This window comes from Toxotes jaculatrix, chromosome 11 (assembly GCF_017976425.1).
Source record: "Toxotes jaculatrix isolate fToxJac2 chromosome 11, fToxJac2.pri, whole genome shotgun sequence".
NCBI classification, from domain to species: Eukaryota; Metazoa; Chordata; class Actinopteri; family Toxotidae; genus Toxotes; species Toxotes jaculatrix.
Genome location: NC_054404.1, coordinates 12,109,402 through 12,124,452, shown reverse-complemented (window position 1 = coordinate 12,124,452; position 15,051 = coordinate 12,109,402). Strand labels below are relative to the sequence as shown.

The window sequence follows — 15,051 nt, the reverse complement described above, 5'->3', positions numbered from 1 at the left end:
ACAGGTGCACTGATTCAGCCGGCTGCTCTGCCTTTAAAAAAACAAAACAAAATACTGCAGTGCTGCAATACTGCACTAAAGTAAATTCAGGGACTTATTCTCACACAGAAAATTACACATTTGTCTTTATTTATATAGTTATAGATACAGTAAAAGAGCAACTGTTATCACTGTCCTACATAAGCATAGTTACCATACCATAATAATTATGTTTGCCTTGTTTGAGTTGGTTCTTCTCTTAATATGAGATATTTCTTTTTATTTTGTCCCATATATTAATCATCAAGATAGAATTCAGTAACTCAGTTGTGGACTTTTCTTCCACTCATAAATAAAACTACTGTACATGAAATATAATAGCCAACATGAAAAGACTGATGCGTCACAGGTCAGCTGTGTATTTTCAGGGAAGATAGACCTTTTTGTTTTGTTTTTGAAGATCCCTTTTCTGCCTCTTAGTTTTTGTTTTGGATGATGCTACAGCTTGTTAAATACATTTACACTTCCCAAAATTGCTCATTTTTTTATCCCTCGCTTGAAAACGTATATTTCAGCGGTTAGAAATTTGCAAAAATGCTGCAACTGCCTCAGGAGCCATGGAAATGGTTTTGCACAGTTAAGCAAATTAATTGCAAACCATTTTGTAATGCCTGCTGCGTCATTTGTCTTTTTGTGATATACTGTATAGTTGTTTTTATTCATCGTCGCTACAGTATGAAAATCAACTTGCAGACTTTAAACTTGCTTGGGTTAGATAATTGCACTTTGAACACCACAAGCAATATCACTGACATTGGTTAGTTTTTGATTTGAAAAGTCTGCACTACATTACACATGTTGAATATGGATAAAATCTCCTATCACTGTATATGTAATTTCATATCACACTATTGATATATATACGATGCATTTTCGGGAAAATCAATTTAAAAAAAGTGTATGTATGATAGAACCAGTTTGGAATTTCCATTTTTTGTCTACTTTGAATAAAATATTTGGAAATAGATACAGCAAATTTCAAGTCTCAGGAATTGAGTCTTAATGAGAAAAAAAACACAGTTCGGTCAGGAGAATGGTCTGGAGTAATGTAAAATATGCTTTACATGATTTGCAGAAACATCAGTGTTTACTTGAACATTTGCTTGCTTCTTTGAAAATACACAGCGCACTGAAATGATGTCCTGTCCATTTGTCTTCCAAAAATCATGTCTACTGCGTTGTATTTCCCCAACTGCACACCTTCCATGTTAAATCCTATTGTAGTTAAAGAATTGAAGTATTGTAGTTAAAGGTTGATCTGTTGAATGAATGACTGAGCAATCAAATTTGAAGCAGCTTATTGAGCCATTCTTTTCACTCCTGTTTTTTTGCTTCTGCATTTTTAATTTGTGACCTCCTGAACTTAAAGAGTGTACATAAAGTATATGTACTAGACTGCGGACACATTGTTTTACACTGATCAGCCACAATGTTAAAGCCACTGACATGTGAAGTGAACAACACTTATAATCTTGTTACAATAGCACCTGCCAAGGAGTGGGCTCTATTAGGCAGCAAGAGAACAGTCAGTTCTTGAAGCTGATGTGTTTGAAGCAAGAAAAATGGACAAGCGTAAGGATCTGAGCGGCTTTGACAAGCGGCAAACTGTGATGGTTAGCAACACAGCAGGTCTTGTGGGGTTGTCCAGTAGTCCATATCTGCCAAAGGGCGGTCCAAGGAGGGACAACTGCTGAACCAGTGACAGGGTCATGGGTGCCCAAGGCTCATTGATGCGTGTGGCGAGCGAAGGATGGTCCATGTGGTCCAATTCCACGGAAGAACTACTGCAGCACAAATTGCTGAAAAAGTTAATGATGTCTATGAGCTGTGGGAACACACAGTGCATCGCAGCTTGCTGTGTACGGGGCTGTGTAGCCACAGACCAGTCAGACCCTGTCCACCACCAAACGCATCTACAGTGGTCACATAAGCATCAGAACTGGAACATGGAGCAATGGAAGAAGCTGAGCCTGGTCTGATGAATCATATTTGTGGAGCTGCGGGTGCATTTGCATTATTTACCTGAGGAAGAAGTGGCAGCAGGACGCACTATGGGAAGAAGCCAAGCAGGCAGAGGCATTGTGATGCTCTGGGCAATGTTCAGCTGGGAAACCTTGGGTCCTGGTGTTCATGTGGACGTTCCTTTGCCATGTACCACCTACCCAAATGCTGTTACAGACCAAGTAGATCCCTTCATGGGAACGATTTCCCTGATGACAGTGGCATCTGTCAGCAGGATAGCATGCCCTGCAATGGTGGTTTTAACACTGTGGCTGATCGGTGTATTTTGCTGTATTATTTTTTTTTGTAGTCTGGTCTGTGTTTGACTTGTGCACATGTTTCTTTTGTGTCTATTCTCTGGTCCTCAGGGATCTTGGAATGGCCTTTCTGGACCAAGCTTGTGGTAGTGGCCATCGGCTTTACAGGTGGACTGGTGTTCATGTATGTCCAGTGCAAAGTCTACATCCATCTATGGAGGAGACTCAAGGCTTACAACCGGGTTATATACGTCCAAAACCGGCCAGACACGTGTAAAAAGCTGGCGCTGGAGAAGCCACCTCTCATGGAGCCGAGTCTGGAGAACAAAGAGGCTCTGGCCCCCACCCAGTCGGACACAAACTCCTCCCAGTACACAGAGACAGAGGACTACAGTATGGAGGTGCTCCATGTCTGACCACTCAGTCGATGCCATTGGTTGTCCTACTCAGACCACATACACAAACAGGCCCACAGTGACTGAGGAACGACCAGACACTCCCCGTCCTCGGATCCAGGACTGACCCACTGTCCTCTTCTGGTCATCTTATGTTTCCAAAACTCCATCCACAGAGACAGACGAACCATGACTATCTTCTTCTATCCACAGCCCTCCTATCAGACCTTCCTCCATCCACCTGCACCCTCAGTCCACACTCTCGCCTCTTTCCTTTCACAGGACTGGAGTGTTTTTACTGACTTCTGTAAATGTCTGAAGAGGCCTGGCGTATACCACTCTACACACACACACACACACACACACACACACACACACACACACACACACACACACACACACACACTTGTATGTACACCTCTGGGAGAGCAGGACTGAGACAAATAGACTCATAAACGGCTCTGGAGGTTTACACATCTCTGATGCGTGGTTTGTTTGCTTGTGGGTTTGTTAGATTTGTTCATTTTTACCTCCTGTGAGTCTCGGGCTAACCCTCTGTGGATCAGTATGTAGCGCCGCGCATCGGATCTCTGGAACATTCCAGCCACTGCCATCTTTGTTGCTGTGGTCTGTCAAGTCCACTCTGGTCTGGATCCGACCAGGCCTTCATCTGGACATGCATCGAAGCACTTTTGTTTTTTAGGTTCCTTCCTCTCTAGCTCCTATTTTTTTTTTCTTTATTATGAATTAACTCTTATATGTTGTACATGGGAGAGAGCACATTCAAACAAACTTGGAAATATTGGTTTCCTGTTTTATTTGACATTGCATTTCTTTGTACGCACATATACTTATATATATGTAAACCCTCCCATGGATGACAAAAAAGGAATTGAGGTTAAAAAATGGAACCACGCTGAAAGAAACAAATGTTTTAGTCAAAACACAAAAATGGGTTTTGACTATGACACGTCAGTCTCATAGCTCTATAGCAGATCATGGAAATTCCAGCCACTTGACTTCTCTACCCCAACATGAACTTTCTGAAGGCTTTGAGAATGTAAACTTTTTTAAAAATGATTAAAAAATAAATAAAATATTAAAAAAACAACAACAACAACAACAACATTTTTTTACTGGTCACAGGAAATTGTGAGATAATTTCCATGCCCTTAACGAGAGCCTTTGGGCATAAACAACGTTGCTCATGTTTTTCTATCATACAAATGACACAGTATTTACAGTGTGATAATCCATGTGCAGTTTTCAATATGTTGATTTGTTTGCTTAGTCGTGGGATATGCCTTGAGAAATCTGCAGCTGCCTGTTTTCAGTCTGTCCTCCTGTCGCTCCCACAGTGTAGGCTGATCCCAAATAGATAGTTTGGATTAAAAAACAGGCAGACTTTTGACTGCTCAAAGTCAAAAAAGTCAAAAGTTTTCAGCTACTGTTCGTTCCGCAGGTCAGGACCCACACATTTACAGTCCAGCTCTTCTGTTATGTCAACACACTTCTCCCACGGAGTAATAAGGTGCAAGATCTGATTTTTCAACATGACATTTAGGATCATTACCGAGCATTTCGCATGAGCAGAAATCTCAGTTTCAGTGAAAGTGTCTTCTTTCCTGTTGCTGTAGTCTCTCACATGGTGGAGGATGTCTATTTTGGTATTAATCACAAGACAACCAGCATGTTCCTGCTCATTTGATTGAGTGGTTTTCTCATGTCTGGCCTTATGTGGTTCAAATGAGGCAAGCTGTTCCAACACTTCTTTTTTTTTTTTTCAAACTTCTCAACATAAGCACTGCTTTATGCATTATTCCAGCATTTTTTGTGTCAGTGTTTTCACCGTAGGTCATTACATTCATCAACAAACAGGTTATTTGTTTTGCAGTAAACTGCAACGTTATGTCCATATGTTTGCTACCTATGACAGCTTCATAATAAGCCTCAGCACTCCTTGTTGAGCCGACTGGAGGGCCACCTGCTGGTGTGAAGCTGAAGGTGCAGTCTGAGGAAGGCAGCAGCTGATTTCTGAGGGCGTTGCGTTTTGGGGCTTACAGTCATTGTAAGTGCTTTTGTGTATGTGGGAGCACAGAGGTGCCAGGCTCATGTTGAGCTTCACAGCCATTCCAGCAACACACACATTTAAAAAAAAAAAAAAAAAAAAAAAAAAAAAAGAACTGTCTTTGATACCAGTACACTGTCTGTGAACAACGATGGTCCAACTACATACCTGATAATTACTGCTCAGCCGCAGCAATAAATGAAATCAGCGCTTTGTTTTTTTGCATTCAGTGCATACTGTACTTGTGTATATGCCCCATGGTGACTTGAGATCTGGAGTCTAATACAATTTTAATACATAATATGAGCCAAGGGAGTTGTTGTGTGTCAAGTTGGATTAAGACCTAGTAATGAGACGCTTCTCCGAAACTTCAAAACCCTCGAGGCTCAGTGCAATTAGACAGATAAAAAGTGCAATTACCCTTTTGTTGTTATTCTATTCTATAGTTATGTACCGGTGTTTAATGTCCAGGGTGTCCTCTGGGTATAAAAAGATTATTTCTTCATTTTGTGTTGTATTTATTTTTAAAAGAAAACGGAGTACAATTTGTTCATTTAAAAACCCCTTTCATTAGTAATTTTATGCAACTTACACTTAGTGTTTTGTTTTGTTTTTTCCCGAGACATTAATACCAGAAAATCACTTCCATTCTTTGTTTTGCACTTAAGTGTTTTATTTCAGTATAGTGTTGTAAAAAAGCTTAATGTGAGTACCTGCTCTTTCTTCTTGCTTTTTAAATTTCTTGTTGAATTTTGTTTGAAATACGCAGAATATAGACCTTTAACCAGAGCATCATGTTTGAATATTACATGTTTGTCACATAAAAACAACATGGAATATTTAGACACAATGTCCTTGTGATGGAGGGTTAAAGATGAATGGGACATTGTGATTTTTCTCTCTCTTTTTTTTTTTATTACTTTCTACTCACAGGAGCTGGCTCCTTTCATGAAGTCCGAGACAGAAGTTTTGATGTAGTCCTGATGAAGATTGAGGCCACTTTAGGACGCTCTTACAGGCAGGCATGTTTCTCTCGGAGAGCATCTTTTCCTTTCTCACTTTCTTTCTTAGTGTCTCTACCACCTTGAACTACTTTCTTCATTTCACGTCTTTACCCTGTCTCTTAAATTTAATCATGTCTGGGAATAGTGTAACTTGCATAAAGCTACATTTGTTTACTACTGACTGGACTTGAACATATATGACTGTTCCCCTGTCTTATGATATCATTCCACAAGTTTGTCTGTGAATTTACTTTGGAATAGTAATTGTAAAGAATTTGGTAAAAGTAATTATGTTTTTAAAAGAAATATTGATGTGTTTTCAGTTTAATTTCCCATGTTTGAACAAAGTATGTAGAGTTAAAAAGAACAACCAAATAAAAATTAAGTTACTTTTAATGCTTTGAGTATTTTTCAGTATGTGCTTAACGTATCATGTATGTGTTCTGAATTGAACAAGATTTGTTAGAGACAGTGACGCTCTTAAGAAGTCTTTGTATTATCAGATGTACAGCAATTTAACTTTTTATTCAGGGCCGAATGATGTAAGGAGCAAGTATAAAACACACACTGTGGATGAAAACATTTTAATTGAGACCTCCATGCAATTGCACTTTAACCAATTTCCACCCAAACAAACGACAGAAGAGAATTTAGAAGCAAAGCTGAAGTTTACAGTTTCCTAACAGCGTATTTGGATGGGTCAGCAACATCAGCAGAACCCCAGTGTGCTATTTGTAAAATATTAAGCAGGGATATGAATCCCCCCGCCCGCCCCATCCTTCCCTCTCAGGATAAGTGAGTTTTATTCCTCAAACAGCGACACTGTTTGGGATTTTGTCGGGGGACATGTTGTAGTACGGCAGCTTCTTTCCCTCGTTTCTCCTCTTGATGGAGCTGGTTATCTCTGCCAGCTGCTTTCTGAACTTCTCCATGGACGCCTTCACTGGCTTCTCTATGAAGTGCTCATCAGGATACATGCCCAGGTACAGCTGCAGAGAGAGAGAGCAAAAGAGAGAGGAGGGCAGGTCATTCTGCCTGGAGGCACACTCCAAGGAAAAAAGACATGTTGAAACAAGGGAAGCTTCAAACTTCTGACTGTTTTGCCTGGTCCTCAAAACAACTGTGTGTGTGTGTGTGTGTGTGTGTGTGTGTGTGTGTACGAATTATTGCCCTTGGGTCTGGACATTGAGTGCCCTTTCCGTACCTCGTTCTCCTGGTACTGGCTGAGGGCCCAGACGGCCCCCAGGTGCCAGCTGGAGCGTCCACGATCAGGGAGACTCTCGATGATCAAGTTCACATCTGCTAAACCCTTCTGGTTGGGTGGGGGCCTCCGCATGGTAGATGGAGCATTGGGGATCCAGGAACACCAGTCGTACTACACAGTGATATGGTTTGTGCATGCAGTACAGTGAACAGAATTTAGAGGAACGTGTACTTTTTCTATTACTGTCTAATTCTAATCCACAAATATTAAATGTCAGGTTCTGAATGACCTATTATTTACCTGTCCAAAGTTGACAGCTGCATGCTGCGCTGAAGCGGTGAACACGACGACGGTCAGGTACTCTATGAGCTCCTCACGTGATTTAAGGGATTTGGGAAATTCTGTGGACAAATAGTGTGCAGATTGCATGAATTGTCTGAGCTTAAATCTTTGCAAAAACTCACTTCTTTTCTTTGGCAAGAAGATCCTTGCACAATGAATTCAGACGAGTGATGGTGAAATGCAGGAAAAGTATCACAACACGGGCTCAGTGATTGACACCATCAGACTCCTGTCTTTACCTTTAAACCAGGCGCCTATGACAGAGCAGTTTTATATTTGTGATGCTGTGTGTTCCCTGTCTTCAGAAAAACCTGGACTAATGAAATATTAAATTGGAGTGAGCTGCTTCTCACCTTTAAAAAAGTAACCTTACACACTTGTTAACTGTTGCATTTTACTTGTTGTTCCAACGCCTAAAGGAAAATTATACAAAAGGGATTGTCTGTAACATAAACCCACCACAGTGATCGAAGTCCTGCATCCCAAAGCTGCACACGTCTTTAATGAAGGCCTGGATTTCCTCGTCTCCCTGAACATTCTCATCGCTGGTGTAATAAATATTCACCACATCAGACACAAAACTGCCAGAAAGAAAACAGAACTGAAGTCACGTATACAGGAAAATAAAATAAGGAAATAAAAAAAAAAAAGTTTTAACTTCCTTTTGAAGTTCTGTCACTCTCTCACACACGGAAAGGTTTAAATGTCCCCACAGCTTTCAGTGTTTATGCTTTGTTATAACTGTTTCCTCTCCCTCAAACACACAAACTCTTCATCAGTGCAGGTGTTCTTCACCTCTTGGTGGCCTCCCACACCCTGTAGCCGTCATCTCTGTAGAAGTAGGTGGGCAGCTCCTCCTTGTCGTCCACACCACGGGTCTTGATCATATCAGGGAAGCACAGAGACCTGAAGGTCAGAGACTTCACAGCCTTCTGAACCAGCTGGACGTGACCACCTCCACCCGTTGCGTTTGCCTCGATGAGGATGGAGAACAAAACAACATCATCACACTTTATTCCTGCAGCTAATGATTGTGCTTTTGATCTCTTATTTGTATGCATGCATGTGGTTGTGTCTCCATCACACTACTCTTTTATGCATCCACAAACTCACCTTGTCAAAGATGCCACACTCACAGATGAGCTGCTCTCTGGCCTTGGTGTTGATGGCGATGGTAAAGCGAATGTGTGGGATAAGGAGCTTGGAGGAGGAACATCAGCCAGTCAATCAACCAGTCAATCAACTGATTATTTTAACAAATGAATCAGTCAGATTTTTACCTTATACACAGGGTGAACAGCAGGGAGCTGCCTATACATGGCGATCGCAAACACCTCTGTCATCAGATGTGTCCTGAGCAGGTGGGTGATGGTCTGGTGATGCTGGAAATCAGCTGAGCGGACCCAGATCTTAGCCAGCAGCCAGTCATACTGACCATCAGTGGGCAGGAAGATTGGGGTGTTTTCACCTGGAGTCTGCCCGAGCTGGATAAGACAGAGGGCGAGGGATTTTTCCTGATTCGTCAACTCGAAAAGTAAATGTTTCCTACATGAAATGCTACCTGCTGTTGCTCAGCATCACTGTACCTGTATGGCTATGGGCAGGATCTTGTTCTGAACATTCTTGTAGAGCAGACAAATGGGAGCTGCCAGGTACTGCAGAGTGCATGGGTCTGTGCAGTTAGCACTGATGCCATCTAACACCTCGTAGTCTACTATGTAGATGTTACCTGCCTGGAGCCAGAACATTGTTTTACATGTGGGAGAATTAAAAAGAGACATCACATTGTTTTAAAGATGAATGAGACAGGCATAACCACATCTACCTCCATTTCCTGCTCCAGAGTCAGCTCCCTCTCCAGGCTGACAGAAACCATCTCATGAGTGACAGGAAACTTGTCGGGAAGTTTGGCACACTTTCTGATCACTACAGGGTTGCAGCCGTTCAGAAACTGGTATCCAAACATGAAGTCCTCCTTCCAGTGTTGCATCACATACTCTGGATCATATCATATATCATATATCATACATCATATATCATATATCATGTATCATATCATATCATATGTAAATAATGTGTGACGCTGACCTGAGATTGTGTTTTTGATTCTCACAAAGATCCTCTCAAAGTCAGCAAAGTCACTCCAGGAGGACTGGAACATGTGCATGAACTGGTTCACAAACAGGTTCTCTATTCTGGAAATTCATGATCATCATCATCATCATCATTATTCTTAAAACCATCATCACTATTGTATTTGTCACCATAGTTACAGCAAAAACAGGCCAAAGTGTCTGAAGTCAGATGCATTTTTTGTGCAAGTAAAAACTGCAATTAAAATGCATCTTGAAAAGAAAATTATGTTTTTCTTTATATGTATTTATGATCATTTTTTGCAGCAAGAAGCAGCATTAAATGCAAATTTACTTTCACAATTTGTGTCCACAAAGATGCAGTAATTCTGACATCTTTGAAGCTCACTATGGCAAATTGCATGACTAATTTTCCAACTACTCGACTGTCTTTCCAGTCCACAAATCACAAACATCATCATGCATCATTTTCAGAGGTTTGCAATTTTTGCAAGAACTCCTTCTTGATGCAGACAGTTGTGTTTTGGATCTGTTTTGCATTATTGTGCCTAAGTCTGAGCTCACACGTCTGCCTGAAAGAGCCATGCAAATGTGCCTGGTGATAAACAAACAATTACGCCCCTGCTTTTTCCAGGTAATCCTGAGGGCAGAAAATAGATGCATGCTCCAAAGCTAAAGCTCAACATCTGATCATGATAACAATGACTCACTCTGCTCTGTCCTGAGGAGCATCAGCTGTCTTCACAGCCACTGTAAACCTGTTCAAGCTTTACTGGAGCAGGGTTACTAAAGGAAGCACGTACGCCTTACTGTAGTTCAGTACAAAGTCCACTCCTTTCTCACTGTCAAACTGGATGTCCCGGGGCAGATCCTTGTGTCTGTTAGCATCTATGCTCATAGGAAAGCCTGGCTGCCACTCCTTCCATCTATAAAGAACAGCAGAGTTATGAATTTGGAAACTCAGCCTCCTACAAAATACAATGATAAAGTGCACGTGTAGAGTGAACTTGCCTGTAGGTTTTTCTCCTCAAATCCAGCTCTTTTTGTCTGTGCTGTTTGACCAGGCTGGTCTTATCATCCTGAGGCAGATGTGCTACGACAAACACAAGACAGAGTGAGGGATGGAACAGAGCTTGTTTGTTTGACTTGTGTTTTTGTGCCGCAGACTCTGACCGATGAACTAGAGGAGCCAGATTGTCTGTTGGCCAAACTAACAAAATGAACTGATGACTACCTCGTCCATCCCGCAGCACCACTTCCTTGTCATCCACCAGCCAGCGGAAGCAGGGGAACTCCAAATAGTCCCCAGACGGGGTCTTGACTGTGATGTACCTGCAGTACCAGTCATCCTGCATCCAGTACTTCTTCTTCTCAATCTTCACCAACACGATCTCACCCAGATCCTCCCCAACTTTCACGTTGTAGGAGTCCACCTGAAATGTTAGTCAGTGGCTAAAGAAGGAATATGTGCTGGGAAAATGGTGTCATTTACTGAAACAGGTGTGTAACATTAGTTTTATCTCATCAGTAAGTTTATTATTATTACTATTATTAATATTCATTGTAATTGGCTTAGTCACACTAGCAGCTGTGAGCTCAATGGGTGTCAAAAAACTGCAAAACAAATTTGACATATGCAATGCAGAGAAAAATGTGGGAAGGTAAAATATGTGTGACTTTACTATACATCATTTTGTAGTAAAAACATTATTTAGCTCAATGAACTGCTAAGAATGTTAAGTGGACGCTAAATTTTTATTTTGACAGCTCTGCCCACCTTTAAAAAGCAGCTGTATTTTCTGCTTTATTGTGAAACACTAACGTCTGATCTAGAAAGGTGCTTTTTAAATAACAGAATAAATCTCAAATTAGATCTCTGCAGTAACTTCTTCCTCTTTTATATTAACGTGCAAAGAATTTCCACACACCCAGTGTCGGTGTGCAGGTGCTGATGCTCATCATTCATCAGGAGATAAAAATGACACACAGTCATCCTCACAGCTCTACAGCAGTGTAACACCACTTACCGCCCCCCTCTCAAAGTCATTGTACAGGGGTTTGTCCAGCAGTGTTCTCTCGCTGCATTGCTCCGAGCCCACCAATGTTATATAGATGTAGTCATCTGTCCCTGCGAACCACTGGTTCCCTGTAGCAATAGTCACTATGTAAGCAGGCATGGCGATCAAAAGGGACGAAGAGGACTCCACAAATGTCCAAATGTCCTCTCAGGATGAAGAAATCTGCAGAAAAACAATTCAACTACCAGTCACGAAACATTCGCACCAAAGGTTGAGCAAAGGCAAGTTTCCCCTTCTTGCTCAAAACTGTGTTTCTTTTACGGATGTACACACAAGCACCACAAACTCCAAAAAAAATGTGTTATGAGGCAGAAGAGGGCGGTGCAGGAAACATCCAAGCTCTCACCCCTCAGTGATATGAGTGTCCTCCATCCTTTCCTAGGTGTGTTACCAGTGGTGATTTCCAGAGTACAGGCATTAATGTGAGAACAGGAAAAGTTGTTACCTTATTCCAGAAGTTGATATCAAATTAATTTTCTGGAAAGGTGTTTTCTAAAACTCCCTCACTGTTACAGACAAAAACTAGAGACTAACAGGGTTTTAATTTGGGATGTCTGACCGTATTTAACTGATGATGTGATAATGAAATACATGATGGAACATGCGAACATACATATCTTTCACACATCACATTTACCAGTCAAATCAGTATATGGCATCAGGCTACAACAGGTACCGTATTCCAGTTTCAGTGAAATGCAAATGAATCATTGAGGTCCTCTGTGGTTTTAGAGGTGAAACTGGAACACCAACATTTACAGGGGTGTGTACGTGCAAAACACAAAGCGGGAAATGGAATTAATTTGTTGCTGCTTCCCGTTTTGTTTTCTCCCGCTCTCTAAAATGGTTAAAAAATCCAAGTGAGTTACTGCATGTTTTTGTTCAGTTAAAAAAAAAATTGTAACAGTGAGACAGTGCAGGACAAGATCACTCTGAAGCTCATATTAAAAGACAAAATAAAGACACAAGGCTTGGACATGTAATTCTAATTATAAAAAAGTGTGGCATTCATAACTGAACATGCACAAAGAGAGAAAATAAAACTGAAACATAAAAAGAGGCATTTTCCTTGTTCGGTTGTCAATATATGTTTTTTTTCCGGTCAAATCTAACTGATCTTGTTTAGTTTCTTAAGTTTTGTGAGTAGTTCCTGTTTTAGTTTGAAGCCATTGCCCTTGTGTATCTTGTCTTGTTCTATTTCCTGTCTTTGTCTAGTTTCCCGCCATTTGTGATTGTCTGCCCCGCCCTAATTGGTGTCACCTGTTGCCCATTGCCTTTAATGTATTTAGGTCTCGTTGTTTCCCTGTGTCCTGTTTGGTCTCTGTCCATACCTGAGTCTGTACCTTTGTCTTTGCCTGAGTCTGCCCATGTCTTTACCTGTGTTTGTTCCCCATGTGTGCTTCTGTCTTGCCAAGTCCCCATGTTTGTTTGTTTGTGTACCTGTACCTTGCGTTTTTCCCCCTCATTGATTTACCTTGGTTTCCTTTGTTTCAAGTAAGGACCTTTATATTTCTGTTTAGTTTTGTTCCTGAGTCTTTTTCTCCTTCGTGGATGATTTTTAGTTGTTTAAGTTTTGTTCCCTGGCCCTGGACTCTTCCAGTGATTTTGGTTTATTAAAAGACTCGTCACCTGTCTTGGGGGTTTTTTGCATTTGGGTCTTCTCTTCCCTCGTGTTCCCGGTTGCCTCGGTTGTGAACCCCTGTGACAAGTACAGCCATTTCATACCTTTACTTACAGCGGCGTCCAAAAGTCTGAGACCACATTGAAAATCTAACATTTTCATATGAACCTGTAAATCAGAAAGTTGGAGGATTCAGAGACATTTAAAAACACAAGATTGCATCATGTAAAATCAAGATGAAATACTTCAAATGCTGATCTATTTCTAGGTTGGGCATTGACCAACTGAACTCCTTTGTACTATCTGTCAGATTTCCTTGAGTTGTATCCTTTCTATTGAAGCATGTGTTCAGATAATTTGATCTACTCATCAGAGGCTCATTCAAGTAACTTATTTTGCAGCCAGTGTTCAGCGGTTATAAATGAGGCTGTGCCTCAGATTTCATTGCTCACTATGTAGGACTGTGATAGTAGGAAAAATGGCATTAGAACGATGCGAAAGTGTCATAAGTCAAATTGTTATTCTAAGCAAAGACGAGCTTTCTCAGTGTCAAATTTATGGCTAGACAAAGGGTCTAGGGCAGTGCATGGCAGTCTAAAACACTTTACAGAAACTGGATCAGTTGTATCCAAAGCAATATCAGGCAAACAATCACTGACAATGCCATTTCACCAGCATGGCATTGTCAGAACCATGCTGGGGAAACAGGGGTCATAAGGTTCTGTACAAACTTGTGGAGTGTCTGTGCAACTCGAGTGCGTATTGTGATTAAAGCAAAAGGAGGACACAAAAAAAACCAGAGATATTCTAAAATTCATGTACATTTTTCAAAGATTAAACTCAAATTATTCAGATGATGTTTTCATTTGTGATGAAAATTTTTTTATTATGTTCAAAACAAATGCAAAATACAAGTATCATGAAGTATATAGGGGTCTCAGACCTTTGAACCCCACTGTACATAAATATCTAAATATTCCTTGTCTTGTATAATTGATCTGTTGCAGTGAACAGCAGGAACAGAGCTGATCTAATATGAGACTTTGTAGAACTAAATAAAAACAGCAATAACAGTGAAAGACCATGTATTTGAAATCAAACAAACAAATCAAAAGTAAATCTTCTGTACACAGCAGTCCTGTGGATGAACATAAAAAGCAGAAACGCTGCTGAAAACTATATTTTGTTTCGCAAATGGTAGCTGCCACTTATCGCCAGTGAGTGTATGTGATTATACTCTTAAGCCCAGGCAGGTGGGCACAGTTGGATACTACAGTCCATTTATTGTTGCATACACTTGGCAATCAATATTACATAGAAGTCTCTAATTCTCTCTCACTTTTCAAGGTGATTTGGGAGAATTAGGGGTTCACAGATTTCTTGACTTTTGTTCAACACCACCTTCACACAAAAGGCAAATGAGCTGTCTGGCTCGGTCTGGCGATTTCTATTTGCTAGATGAAAACACGTCAACACAGAAAACTGAAATGAACATTTTGGTTTCAGTGTTGTGTGTACTGTGTGTGTCATATTGTTCATAAAGTTTTTTGGGGTCAAGAGGACAGAATTATTGGATTTTCTCTGGCAAAAAAAAAAAAAGAAAAATAACCTTTGTTCCTATGAACACTGTAAAATGAGACCAGAATCAATAGATATTCTAATAAAGTGACTGAACGTGTAATTTACTAACTCAAAAACAAGTATGGGGTTAAGTATTAAGTTACTCTTTAGAAAAGAAAAAAAAACATGTAGTTCTGCTGCTCACATTTGGGTTTGTGTGTTTACTTTGTTGTAAAATATTGAGTAGTCTTCTTCTATGAGCCTCTAGCAATTATTCAAATGACAATGTGAGATGTTTAGAAGGGGGAAAAAAAATCACACTTGATGGACAAACACTTTATGGCGTCACAAGCCAAAAAGGTTGGAAACCACTGTTCTAAGGCGTCACA

General features: G+C 40.6%; 2 protein-coding genes across 8 annotated transcripts in view; one reads left to right on the top strand and one right to left on the bottom strand.

The window, feature by feature from the left end:
• The window catches only part of march8 (membrane-associated ring finger (C3HC4) 8), a 78,451-nt gene extending 72,291 nt beyond the window's left edge, over nt 1-6,160 (top strand). For 5 of the 6 annotated variants that reach the window (XM_041050469.1, XM_041050470.1, XM_041050471.1 and 2 more), the window contains one exon: nt 2,409-4,927. In XM_041050469.1, coding sequence (XP_040906403.1) covers nt 2,409-2,713 — 305 coding nt within the window. In that variant the 3' untranslated portion in view covers nt 2,714-4,927. Of the gene's footprint in view, nt 1-2,408; nt 4,928-5,693 lie in introns of those variants that run through there. The other variant, XM_041050473.1, reaches the window with a different exon arrangement.
• Nucleotides 6,161-6,212: 52 nt separating this feature from the next.
• Nucleotides 6,213-12,006, bottom strand: alox5a (arachidonate 5-lipoxygenase a). Of its 2 annotated transcripts, XM_041050467.1 has the most exons (15): nt 11,828-12,006; nt 11,431-11,643; nt 10,638-10,836; nt 10,415-10,496; nt 10,207-10,329; nt 9,399-9,505; nt 9,136-9,308; nt 8,897-9,043; nt 8,591-8,794; nt 8,424-8,510; nt 8,106-8,284; nt 7,770-7,891; nt 7,269-7,369; nt 6,969-7,139; nt 6,213-6,753 (listed from the first exon to the last, which is right to left on the bottom strand). In XM_041050467.1, the coding sequence occupies exons 2-15, from the start codon at nt 11,578-11,580 to the stop codon at nt 6,574-6,576; spliced, it is 2,025 nt and encodes a 674-aa protein (XP_040906401.1). In that variant the 5' UTR covers nt 11,581-11,643; nt 11,828-12,006; the 3' UTR covers nt 6,213-6,573. The 2 variants fall into 2 exon arrangements, with proteins under 2 accessions (XP_040906401.1, XP_040906400.1); XM_041050466.1 differs by lacking the exon at nt 11,828-12,006 and having other exon boundaries at nt 6,214-6,753; nt 11,431-11,741.
• Between the last annotated feature and the right edge of the window lie 3,045 nt (nt 12,007-15,051).

Bases quoted from the DNA above. Each gene is read 5' to 3' on its own strand.
- alox5a (XM_041050467.1), bottom strand. From the start codon at position 11,580: ATGCCTGCTTACATAGTGACTATTGCTACAGGGAACCAGTGGTTCGCA. The intron at 8,511-8,590 runs GTAAAAATCTGA...TCCTCCTCCAAG, and splicing joins CTGTTCACCCTGTGTATAAG to CTCCTTATCCCACACATTCG. The intron at 7,892-8,105 runs GTGAAGAACACC...TCTTTCTGGCAG, and splicing joins GTGTGGGAGGCCACCAAGAG to TTTTGTGTCTGATGTGGTGA.